The sequence below is a fragment of the Plasmopara halstedii genome (genome assembly GCF_900000015.1).
Source record: "Plasmopara halstedii genome assembly, contig: Scaffold_2904, whole genome shotgun sequence".
Classification (NCBI taxonomy): Eukaryota; Oomycota; class Peronosporomycetes; order Peronosporales; family Peronosporaceae; genus Plasmopara; species Plasmopara halstedii.
This window is the reverse complement of record NW_020189809.1, coordinates 682,009-694,472: the sequence shown is the minus strand read 5'-3', so window position 1 is coordinate 694,472 and position 12,464 is coordinate 682,009. Positions and strand designations below refer to the sequence as shown.

The window sequence follows — 12,464 nt, the reverse complement described above, 5'->3', positions numbered from 1 at the left end:
CTGGGACAAATAGGAGAATTGTTCCATCGTCACAGAGTATCAGTCCTTACGACTCAGGCGTGTATTGACTACAAGTGCTACCAAGTGCAGCGGGACTGCCGTAGCTCTTTGCGTTGAAGAAGCATACTAAGGTCATCGACCTCCAAGACTACTGAAAACATTAACCAATGTTGATACACTTTTCCTTTCAAAATTAAAACTGTATTAATCAATTTTATTTGCGGCAGAGCCGCCTGTATCCATAACTCTAGGTCTTCCTGATTATATATTAAAACCTAAATAATATGCATAACTACTGGCAGTCCTGCCACGTATTTGCTTCTATGTACGGTGTAGCCACATCATTGTGTGATTACACCGTCTTGTGTAATCCACAACTTTGTACCGTCACGCCATTTTGTGTCACCCACCCTTTCGTACCAGAGTAAGTGTAACTCCGTTACACCATGAGCATTGAAATCAGCGCGTCCTATGCTATAGACTGTTTGATCATAGTCAGGAGCGCCGAACAGCTGGAATGCGGCATGTATAAACCAGTCCCGTAATTTCTTCCAGTGCACGTCTGGTGATCAATGCTGGTTAGCAGAAAAAATTCGGCTATATTGTAGACGGTTAAACGAGATCGGGCGTTCGGCATCTCACTCCCTCTTGAATGGCTTATTCAAAAATATGCGGCAAAGAGTCCGCCGTGAACTATGCACATCGATAAATCTGACTATTAGGGTCAACGTTAAGAACGTACAGAAGTTGAGCTGTATCGGCAACGAATTATTAAGAAGTCCGGATGTGTTGTGCGAAGTCGAAACCCTAGACTTCATTAATTTTAGTCGACATAAACAATAACTAAGTCATATAAAATAGCAATCCACACCCTAACTAAATATCAAAACGTACAGCCTTGGAAAACATGTGAAATTCGCGTGCTCCTACAAGGAACGGGGTCATATGCCTCTTAGATTAAAAACACTATCACTTTGCTCTACTATTTCAAAGTACAGTTATTTAGAACTTATTGTGTTAAGACCAAAATCAATATATATGTTGACAACTGTTCAATTTTTAACCAATTTGATTTCCTAAGGTGATGTAATAGGCCACGCCTTCCTCGTATCTCTGTTCTGGTGTTCTGTCCTCGTCTAAATACCAATTTCCCAGTACTTGTGAACATTCAGAGACAAAACAGTTGTAATTTTAGTTCGTGCAGTTTTACCATGTTGTAGTTTAAATACTGTTCCAGATGTGAAGGGTTTAATGTAGAAAATCACAGCACCTGCCCCGTTAAAAAACTTGAACAGAAACAAAGCCAAATTTTGATTTGTACCCGTTTGATTTCTAATGCGGATTCACTTCACCGTCTGCATTTCATCGTAAGTCTATTTAATGCGTACTTGCACTGGTAGTCAGCTTCTGTCTCTCAAATTGAATGGCCCGACGAGCCTTGGCTGTATGCCTGGTCTTCGCCACTGACAAGATTCAAAAACCATTATGAGGCTTTTAAAATGCTCTGCGATACGAGCGGTATCATAGACTTTTTGAGTCCCGACCAAACTCTCTCGCCCTTACCGGGCAAAACATGGTCTCGCCGGTCACCAGGTAGGTTTCACCTACTGCTTGGCCTCTGAGCTGTGCGAGTCCTTATCTCCGTGCCTCTTTCGTGCGGCAGTAAATAATTTACAGTACCGAGGTTGTTGTACGGCTCAACTATCATCAAAATAAAGCTTGCTCAAGTAAACGTTATTGTGGTCACAAGTGTAACGTCAGCTCCTGTCTAAATCATCACATCATGATTATGTAATTTACGCCGTCGTCCAAAGTCGCTTGCCGCGCTACGTGCAGAGCCTCTGCACGTAGATCTTCCGCTTACACTCGGATCGACCCAATCGGGTAGAAACGCTCCACAAGTTCACTTTAACCCACATTTCATCCCTATTGAGGAATACAATCTGCGCTTGAAACAGCAGCAATTATGAACCTGTAATCTCCATAAAAATATACCTTAGGCCCCAGAAGCCTGCTAGAGGCCCCTGAGTGTATGAGCCAGGTCGCGCACTGGGTGAAGCCATCACATCATGATTATGTAATTTACGCCGTCGTCCAAAGTCGCTTGCCGCGCTAGTGCAGAGCCTCTGCACGTAGATCTTCCGCTTACACTCGGATCGACCCAATCGCGAAATAACGCTTCGCAAGTTCACTTTAAACCCAAAATCCATCTCTCTTGAGGAATACAATCTGCGCTTGAAACAGCAGCAATTCAGAACCTGTAATCACCTTAGGTTCCAGAAGCCTGCGAGAAGCCCCTGAGTGTATGAGTCAGGTCGCGCACTGGGTGAAGAAGACGCGCTGTTTCAAACGTTTAAGCTAATTTTAGCAAAGCGGAAATCCGTTCGGAGCGTTATCTCATGCTTGACTTTGCAAAGTTCTACTCGACGTCGTGGTCAAGGTTGCAACACTTCAGCGCAATTAACAGCCCGCTTGTTTTCATGGGACATCGATCGTCTTAGGGTTTTCTTCCTTGCGAGATCAATCCCCTCCTACTTGAAGGAAGCGCGCTGCGACGATTAGTCCTGCATCTCTTCAAGGAGAAAATTGCCGAGGATGTATCGCGCCATAAATGGTATTGTCACCAGATGAGTCCTGAAAAATATAATCTCAACCTGCAACAAATTTCTCGGCTATTGATAACCAATTCACACTTCACCAGATACTGTAAACAGCCCTAGTGAACCAACAGGGACTTCAAACGTTTCATCGAAATGCGTTCTGCCACTTGCTTATCGGACAATGCCGGCAGAGACCGACCCATCCGCGGTCAGCTCTCGTGATCTGTCGCGGTTGTTGCGGCAAGTCGACTGTCTCATAGGTCACGGCGAGCATCCGAGGCTAAGATGAGCTATATTCACTCTCTGACCTTCGTCAGCGCACTGTCTGGCATCAGACACGCCAAATGAGCAGTTCAGAACCATGTCGTTTCTTTGAAGGGATGTCGCTTATTGCAGAGGATAGTATACAAATTGCTTCGTATGCAACAGATTCCCCATGTCTGACTGGCTCGTAAGAGTGGAATCAAGATATGGCTTCAGTAAGCCTACAAAGAATAATGGGTGTGTTTGTATTTGCTTTTCGATATTGGGAGCTGAACTCAACTCATTTTGTGACAATCGTGAGAAGTCCGATGTAGCGCGGTCGCAATATGCATTTATTGACCGCAGACACTATATGTGTAGTCAGCTTTACTGCATCCAAGAAAACCTTTTGACGTGCTTCCACCTGCCTATGACATCGACATGCAGCTTTGTATTTCTTGACTTTAAGTCATAGCGTCGCGCGAAGGCTGCACGAAGCTCAACTTCAATCACAATTCTACTGGGACTGGCAGCTTGGCAAAACGCATCCGCTGCATACGAGGTGAATAAAATTCGCTGACACGTTTGAAACGTGTCAACACATATGCACACTCATTAATACATACACTGGGTCACCGATACATAGCGATTACGAGCAATATGTCTTATATCTAGCCAGATTTCCACCCAAAGGGGTCGTAAATAATTATTTACTTGAGACCACCATCGTGAGGCACCACTACACGCGCAAGTAGTGCTATGAGGTAGCAATCCCTGTGTAATGGGCCTCTCCATTACACAAGGAGGTGGATTGTTTTACATAAGTAGGTACATCATCCAATTGGCTGATATACGGGAGTCAGATTCATTGTTAGCCAATTAGTCGATTACGTGTATTTGAGCGACCAGTGCCTTCGCCCTGGTCCTAAAATAAAGTCAGAGTCGAATTTTTCAGAAACCTAAGACTCACTCGCTCTATCGCGAACTTCCTCAACACTACAGTGTACGCAAGTAATGGAGTGAATACCTGGTCAGTTACACCCTGGAGTAAAGCCTAGCGATATTGGCGTGCAACTGTGCACATCGAAATGCGATGTCTGAGTTCTTGACCGCAGTGCTTACCAAATCTATCATCTGCGCAAAAACCGTTGCGTTTGTCCGTACACTGGATGAATCGCCTCATCATATGACAACATCACCGCTGTGACATGAGACAGCTAGTAGCTGGCCGACGAGATCATGCATACATCCCCAGACTTACTTTATTCTTATCCCAAAGTTATTCGGTAAGAAAGAAAAATTACTTTGACATCTGGTTGAAGTAAGCGTTTGACGTGAAATGGTTAAGATCGTTTCGGAAATAGATTCGGGACTACAAGAGGCTTTTCCAATAGGATTGAACTTTCTATTCTGATGCACCCCAAAACCGTTTCATTTCTTTTTAACGATATCGGTGGGTCATGTAAGCAAACAAGAAGTTGGACAGGATAAGGTACTTCCTCAAGTTTTGTTAGGACAGAGGCATTGGCCAGTCTACAATGACCTTTCACTTCGCGGGAACCGCTCTAAGGCTCACGCTCGAGCACTGCTCGCAAGTGTTCAACGTAGAATTTCACGTCCGATTTCGGGGTTGTAGACGACTATAAACGAATATATCGTGGATACGTGATGATTAAATTTCTGTATATCGTCGCATGGACGGCAAATGGCCTCGATGGTTTTCGCAACCTTTGTGTTCAACATCATTTCCATTCTATGAGTCATGTGACCGTCGAGTATAACCGGGTCTTTCCATTTCCTGACACGGTTGACACTCTCGGATGTCATCTCGGATCCTCTAGTCCCAAAAGGTTGTCTGTAATTCTTTGGTCTGCTTAGACACCTGAGCCTCATCAAATTAATGAAGTGCTGCTGACAATGCTGTTCTGCAGCAAATACTTACCATATACCTGCATTTGCGCCGAAATCATGGCACAGAAAGTTGACGCCGAGTATAAGGATTCGATTTCTCCCGCCAAACACGCTTTGAATTTTGTACAAAAGAGAGCGTCAATGACTTCACACTTTTCTATAAAAATGGTCATTGTCGTGTGACACAACGCTGGGATTCCGAGACCGAGTCAATTTCGTGATGCATTACATCATCCTGCGGAAAAAAGTTAGACAAATCCATCGCCATCACCTCTCTGTATACAATAACTGGAATAGGAAGAATTTTCTTGAGGATGTCTGTCCCACGCCTTGTACTTTGTGCTCTAGGAGTGTCCTGAATGAGATATTTATCGATTACGAATGACGAGCTAGTCGCTGCCACCCTGCCACAGAAGACATCAGCTCACACCTTTTTTTACCGTCCCGCAAGAGATATAATCTGGGAACCACGACGTACAATCCATCTTTCCCATCTCGACGGAAAATACTCTAGAGACCGCGATACAGAATTGCCCTTGATCTGCTCACTACCGCTTCGCCTTACAAGCTTACCTAGTATTGTTATCAATTTCGGACAATCTCATGCCCAGCATAAATATTGTTGCAGCTTTGTGCCCCCGCTGTAAGCGATTCTGTTTCCTGGCATAGATGGATTCATGACATTTGAATCATCCACCCGATAAAAAGGCGTTGCAGGAACTCGACATGCAATTGCACAGAGGAATCTTGAACTTTAATTAAGAATGCACATTGCGCGCTTCTAATTCAAAATAAACGTTTCATAATCTTTCATAATTGAATATCCATTTTATTCCCTATAATTTGTGAAATATATTAGATGGCCTAGTTACTACTAAATAGTATTCTGCTGAGCAATAGTGCGAGCATTCTCGATGCTTCCATAACGAACTGGCGTGAACTCGCTTAAGCGCTGATGACGACGATACTCCTTAACCAACCAGGTGCCAAAAAACACCAGCAGCACAATAACAGCTGTGACAGCCGAACATACAGCAAAGGCTTCCGTAAGCGGCGTTGACAAATGCCCCTCTTCACTCGACTCTTGCTTGCTCGTCTGAGTGTCAGCATCTATCGATTTTGTTGTTGACCCCTCAAAATTGTGTTGCTTGGATTCGTTTCCATTATCAATACGACGGCAAGAGTATTTCTCGACCTTAACTGCCATTGAGCAATTGCACACTGCTCCCGGACCTTCTGCACACGACCCGTAACCATTACAAAATAGTGTCAATGTCTTGTCTTTAAGACCTTTTTGTTCTGGATAGACGTACATGCCGGCAGATTGCCAGCAATAGTCAACGGAAGGTTTCTGGTACGGTGCCATTTCGAATGCAACTTCTTCTCCATCGTCGAGAGTGTCCTTGACAATTTCGTCGCACGACGGTCCCGAGTACGGTTTGCGCACAGGAGGAAATAATACGGCATTATAATATTTCTCTGCATTCTTTAAACACCCGTCATCACTCCCATTAAGGCCGCAATTATACTTCGGGATTTCTCCAACACCTGAGCAAGCCTTTGCGTCAAGAGGCTTGTACAGCTGCTCAATACGTTCGTCCATCCAGTGAGCACGATTTAGCACAGCGTTGCGCATATCATTCACACGCTCAGCATACGTTCCATTGCAAGTGTCCAAGTCGACAGCAGCACAATACAAGCCATCCGAACGCCAATCTCCGCTTTGACATTTCGTCAATTGACGAGATAGTGGAGCAGAGCTGGTTTCCAGAAATGCTGAAATCTTGTTGTCGCTCCACACTCCGAAAACGGGGTCATCATTCTTTGATGGGTTGTTTCCACGAAGTGTTTTCCAGCGCTGTATGACCAACGATGCGAGCTTCGAGTGGCACATAAGACGTTTCCAATAAGTGTATTGCGGAAAGATCCAGTCTTTGAAATTGCGTCGAGCACCGTTACCGTACGCTAAATTAAGATCCCAGACAGGTCCGGCGTTAATCGTTTGATCTCGATCTTTGAAGAAAAAGGTGCTGCGACGATAAGCGTCAACATTTAGAGACATTTCCGTATGTAGCAAATAGTCAGCGTATGAGCCAAGATCCAGGTGCTTCTCAAGCTCATGTGGCGCTGTCATATTGTACCAAAGTACACGATACATTTGAGGAAGGAAACCAGTATTAATGTTTACAAAAAAGTCGCGCATCTGTTGCGAAAGCGAAGAACCCTCCGGGTATGCCAAAATTGGACGCTCTCCCATACCAAACTCATTCTGGTATTGGTCAATGACCATATTAGGCGAGTAAGAGCCATAACTTGGTGGATCATTCGACCACGCCCAGCCGCCAGACATCGCTTTCGGGTTACGGGCTGCACATGAGGCGTTAAGCTCTGCTAGATTTACATGGTTTTTGTCATACGTCGGCTTTTCCAGCAGTAAGAAAATCCCAGCGTACTTGGGATCCTGCTGGGAAGGGGAGGTTCGCATGTAGACGACAGTGTGCCTGGTTTTCACTGCATAGCGTCCCGTAGAGCGATACAACCACTGCGCAAGATGGTTGCGTTGAAGGGTACAATCAAGAAAAGGTCCATTCATTACGAAAGCTTTGTTCTTGACCAAGCCGAGAAAAGACGTATCTTCTGGAAATTTAAGATTAAACTGATGCTTTCTGAAGTAAAGGCTTGTTTGGCCGCGGTAATTTGCCTTGGAATGTTCAAAAACGGCCGTACGTTCCCCGTTGATGCAATTGAGCTTTCCGTCGACATTATCAATAACTTCAACACGGGTTTTTACTGCCTCTTTTAGACAGTCTTCAGCAGGATAACGCAATTGGTGGCAAGATGAATTTGGAAAGCTTCGATCCACTGCAGACACAATAACGACAGGCAATTCAAAGCATTCCGTTTGGGTTGACGGAGCCTGTTGATAAGATAGCGATGATTGAACGGATGCGATGAGCATCAAAAGTGAAAGAGTTCGCATGATTTAGTCTGATAGCAGAACTTGACTTGAGTAACTCGTTGAGATTAAGAGACTGAGTGTTAGTGGATATATCCTAGCGTCCGTTACTGATAGTTTAAATTGGCGAATACGCGACGTTGTGCTTCGAGCGGGTGCCGCCCACAATGATACAATCGGCGTTGTATGACGTGCTTATGAAGAAAGAAACTGCTGAGAGTGGTATTGAAAATCGATTGACGAATGGTAATCAGAGAATTGACGTTCAACCGTCTCCAGATTCGACGAATCGACCATAACAACTACCAATCCGTTGAAAAAAAGCTATTTTGCTCTATTTTTGCGCGGTGACATACTTGATAAACCTATACGTGATAATGTCAAGGAGAATAGTTCCCTTGTCAGATATCAACTATGACAACTTCTGCGTAAATGATACTACTAATACCTACTTTAAATTTCGACTTATTTATTAAGTATCAGCACGTATCCCTCTTTACGAACATGGGGAAAGCTTGTCGAGATATGGCGGAGGCGTTGCGGGACTGCATGATGCAGGGAGAGTGTATGGCAGACGGAACTAAAACGCTGAAAGAGTGTCTTCACGACCGCGCATACTTATACGAGTGCAAGGTAAAGGCTTATAAACAGTCGAGACACAATCAAGCGACTAATGGTAAATTTCAATAGGAGTACCGTTTGGCATACTTTGAATGCAAGCGCGGCCAGCTAGACATGCGACAGAGAATTCGCGGCCCGAAAGGAGGAATGTCAAAGTCTGCAAGCGGCACTAATTAGGTCAAGAAAACGTTATAGGTTTTGCGGGTGACAATATTTTTCCAAATCGTATCAAGCGCAGATAAGAGTTTCAGTAGGCAAATTGTTAGCTGTCGCAATAAATAAGAGTAGCGGATACAGCGCCATTCTGGCTGTTGGACATTCGGCTCGACTTGTGCAGTTGCTAAATCGAAGAAGGAAAGGTGATTTTCTGTTGAATAGCAATGGAGCATTTCATGCAGCATGCGATATATGTATATAAAGTACTGTGAACACTTGAAATAGAATAGTGGCGAGTCATCTAGGATTAACTCTAGCTTTTTATGTTGAAATTCCTCGCTTTGCTTGAACAAAATCGTGATTTAATCAGAATAATCGTCAGTTATCGTTTGACAGGCCAATGTATGAAGCTTAGCAGTACGTGATACGCATACTGCTGGGTATGAAAAGAATTCACGCTTTTGAATCAATCTATTTTAGTATTTATCAACCAATGTCAATTCGTCACATAGCCATTCCGCGATCCACTACGCTGCAAGTTTTGACATTCTCGATTGGTGTTGCCGCAGAAAGCACATCAGCATCGTTATGTCAGCTTATACAGGGTGATACATCGCGTCCTCGTGTCCAGCACGTACATATACTGAGCGAGAAGTTGTTACTAGCAAATTTTAGTGGTGGAGATAGTTAGCAGCTTATTTTTGTAGCCACTATTATGTCACATGCATTACTGGTAATCGGTATTTGGTAACTACAAAAACGACAAATGCATAATTGCAGGGCTCTAAACGCTTCACGTCGCGGCTTCGCCACCAAGGCAATCGCTAATTTACAAGAGCGTCTCGTAGCACTCTGCCGTCATCGCGGATTTGTCTTTCCAGGATCAGAGCTGTACGGTGGTCTAGCCAACAGCTTTGATTATGGACCACTCGGTACTATTGTGTTATACATTCTGCCCTTCTATCTAATCTGAACTTATACATTGTTGCACATCAGGTGTCCTCATGAAAAAAAACATAATTGATCGATGGTGGTTCGAGTTTGTCCAGAAGCGTCCCAACTGCGTAGGTCTTGACAGTGCCGTTTTACTTAACTCTGCTGTTTGGAAAGCGTCAGGCCATGTCGACAACTTTACCGATCCTATGACGGTCTGTTCAAACTGCAACACGCGGGTTCGTGTGGACCAATTACTAGAATCAAAGTTGCGGTCGCAAGACAAGAATTTTATAGCCTCTTTGTCTTTATCTCGAATGGATGAACTTCTCCTTGAGCACGAAGTTGCATGTCCCAAATGTCACAAGACTCACAGCTTCCAGCCGGTCAAGCAGTTTAATCTGCTCTTTCGTACAAATATGGGTGCAACCGATGAAACGTGTGATTGGATCTACCTTCGTCCGGAGACAGCACAGGGTGCATATATTAACTTTTCGAATGTTCAGAGCACAATGAGAAAAAAGTTGCCTTTTGGAATCGGCCAAGTGGGCAAGAGTTTTCGAAATGAAATTTCACCCGGCCACTTTCTATTCCGAACGCGTGAATTTGAGCAGCTAGAGCTTCAGTTCTTCACGCATCCAAACGAGTCAGACCAGTGGTACGGCTACTGGGTAAACGAGTGTTATAATTTCTTGACAAAGTACGGTATTCGATCCGAAAATTTGCGGAAGCATGAGCACATGAAAGAAGAATTGGCCCATTACGCTCGTGCTACAACGGATATCCAATTTAAATACCCGTTTGGTTGGAGCGAATTATGGGGCATAGCAAACCGTACGAGCTACGATCTGAAGAAGCACATGGAGGCGAGCGGTAAAAGTCTCAAGTATCAAGATATTGTAGCAAAAGAAGATTTTTTTCCGCATGTAATCGAACCCGCCCTTGGAGCTGGACGTGTCATGCTTTCAATGCTCTTGGATGCATACTACGAAGATGAAGTGAATGGGAAAAAACGAACTGTCTTGCGATTGCACCCAGAAATTGCACCGTATCGTTTTGCTGTGCTGCCGCTTGTGAAAAAAGAGCCACTTTTAACGGTGGCAAATCAGCTATTTGAAGATTTGTGTGCATGTGCAAGCGTCGACTATGATGTGAGTGGCAGCATTGGCCGCCGTTACCGTCGCCAGGATGAGATTGGTACGCCAATGTGTCTGACAGTCGACTTTGACACGCTTGAAGACAAGTGCGTAACAATTCGAGACCGTGATAGTATGCAGCAGAACCGCGTGGCCATTGAACACATTATTCAAGGAGCGTCAGCAAGACGCTCCAGCTTTTTTTGAGCACCGTGTAAAGTTTATCTTGATCAACCTACTAAAAGAATGCAACTAGAAAACATGAGCATATATTGGTATACACTGAATCCGTCACCTTTTTTGAGCCATAGAATAGTGGGTAATAATTTACTAAAAAATTACGTCACATAATTCGAGTCTTTTCTTTATGTAGATGACCCAAAATAAAACGTTTTAAAAAGCTCCCCGTCTGTACAAATTAATGCGGTAATAAAAGTGTCGCAGATCTTGCCTTGTATAACTGAAGCAATAATGATGAAGTCGCTCCAAGACATGTACCGCACGTGGCGTGACACAATCTTCGTGCGCTTTGTGTACGCTGTCCTCACACCATTCGTCTTCGTGCTTGAAAGATTGACGCGCTCACACTTTCGTAAGGTTAACGGAGAACGCACTCCTGGCCTCACACACTACCGTCAATAACAAGACATGCACTGGCATCACAAATTATAGGGAGCAGTTTCGCTTACGAGCTCCAAGTTGATAATACCATATATAGTAGAAACACTCTCATAAAATGGTGTTATCGTTTATTCGTCGCGCTCTTGCGGTCTGTTTTACTTCTTTCTGGTGTCATCAAAAGAATATTGTTAATGTTCTCGCGGATGGAGAGGAGCCCACAAAACCTGTCTGTCGCTTCATTCCCAGGAACTCACTCTCTTTCTGTTCCATGGTAGATTACACTGCAGTAATTGATGCCAACGATCCGACGGGTATGAAATTTGATAATAAGGCAGAGTTTTACTACCGCAATGTCGACATTGTGCTGCAACGCTTCGGCTGTCATGCGAAGTACAGTGTCTATGGATGCGACGACTGTCGTGAAGCTTACAAATACTGGATCTGTAGCATTAAGTTTCAAAAATGCGGCTCGCAGACTATAACAACGGATAGAGGTGCTACGAAACTCGCGTACACGACGGACCTATGTGACTTTAAGTCATTCGTAGCATCATCCTCAACATCACCTAGTACTAAAAACAACAGCAAGACGTCAAATTCTTGTGTCGAAGGTTCATCAGGAAGGTATCGCACTTGTTTATCAATCTGCGAAGACGTCGTCAGGAAATGTCCTTATGTGCTTAACTTCCAGTGCCCAACGGTACGCAAGTTCACTTTCTCTGTCACTTTAAATGTTCTTATATTCGCGATGTATACTCCTTATAGACAGAAACACCTTTTTTCTCTGCTGATATTACCACTTGCAACAAGCTGGACCGAGTGTACAACCCGGATCGACCATCTCGTCCCTGGCCAGGAACTTTTGCAGATGCTTAAAAAAGTAATTGTCATACGGTCTCTCAGTTTTTTCATTTTGGCGTTCATAGTACATTTAAATTTGGCTATCGCTGTGAAATATGTGGACAATAAAGAAAATATACGCATAAGCATCCGATTATGATACAGACGACTGTCGCTTACTCGCAATCAATTTTCTAGCTTTTCTGACTGCCATGAGATGGCAATTTTTCTGTACACTGCACTACCTGTTGACCACACACACACATCAATTTTGGGTCGGGTCGTACTTATCAGCTTTGTTGCTTCATATTGACGATTATGACGAACACTCAATTACGTTCATAATGGTGCATGCTCAGTAGAGCAATAAAACAGGACTCGGGCATGTTCGATATGTCACTGAGCTAATTTCTGTTCATACATGTAGTCATTTCAAAGTTCCCAAAT

The 12,464-nt window shown here is 44.0% G+C and overlaps 5 protein-coding genes across 5 annotated transcripts; 4 read left to right on the top strand and 1 right to left on the bottom strand.

Annotated features, from left to right (window-relative positions):
• Nucleotides 1–5,628: 5,628 nt before the first annotated feature.
• PHALS_05568 (Spore coat protein CotH) lies at nt 5,629–7,734 on the bottom strand (the record flags this gene model as incomplete). The annotated part of the gene is made up of 1 exon (XM_024719133.1): nt 5,629–7,734. The coding sequence occupies one exon, from the start codon at nt 7,732–7,734 to the stop codon at nt 5,629–5,631; it is 2,106 nt and encodes a 701-aa protein (XP_024584462.1).
• Nucleotides 7,735–8,214: 480 nt separating this feature from the next.
• On the top strand, nt 8,215–8,508 carry PHALS_05567 (Cytochrome c oxidase assembly protein PET191; the record flags this gene model as incomplete). The annotated part of the gene is made up of 2 exons (XM_024719132.1): nt 8,215–8,343; nt 8,401–8,508. 2 exons carry the CDS (start codon nt 8,215–8,217, stop codon nt 8,506–8,508), a joined length of 237 nt encoding a protein of 78 aa, XP_024584461.1.
• On the top strand, nt 8,507–9,249 carry PHALS_15100 (uncharacterized protein). The gene has a single exon (XM_036407191.1). It carries the CDS (start codon nt 8,930–8,932, stop codon nt 9,176–9,178), a length of 249 nt encoding a protein of 82 aa, XP_036263439.1. The 5' UTR covers nt 8,507–8,929; the 3' UTR covers nt 9,179–9,249.
• A 4-nt stretch (nt 9,250–9,253) lies between these two features.
• On the top strand, nt 9,254–10,763 carry PHALS_05566 (glycyl-trna synthetase; the record flags this gene model as incomplete). The annotated part of the gene is made up of 2 exons (XM_024719130.1): nt 9,254–9,419; nt 9,484–10,763. The coding sequence occupies 2 exons, from the start codon at nt 9,254–9,256 to the stop codon at nt 10,761–10,763; spliced, it is 1,446 nt and encodes a 481-aa protein (XP_024584459.1).
• A 682-nt stretch (nt 10,764–11,445) lies between these two features.
• PHALS_05565 (calcium channel subunit mid1) lies at nt 11,446–12,053 on the top strand (the record flags this gene model as incomplete). The annotated part of the gene is made up of 2 exons (XM_024719129.1): nt 11,446–11,877; nt 11,943–12,053. The coding sequence occupies 2 exons, from the start codon at nt 11,446–11,448 to the stop codon at nt 12,051–12,053; spliced, it is 543 nt and encodes a 180-aa protein (XP_024584458.1).
• Between the last annotated feature and the right edge of the window lie 411 nt (nt 12,054–12,464).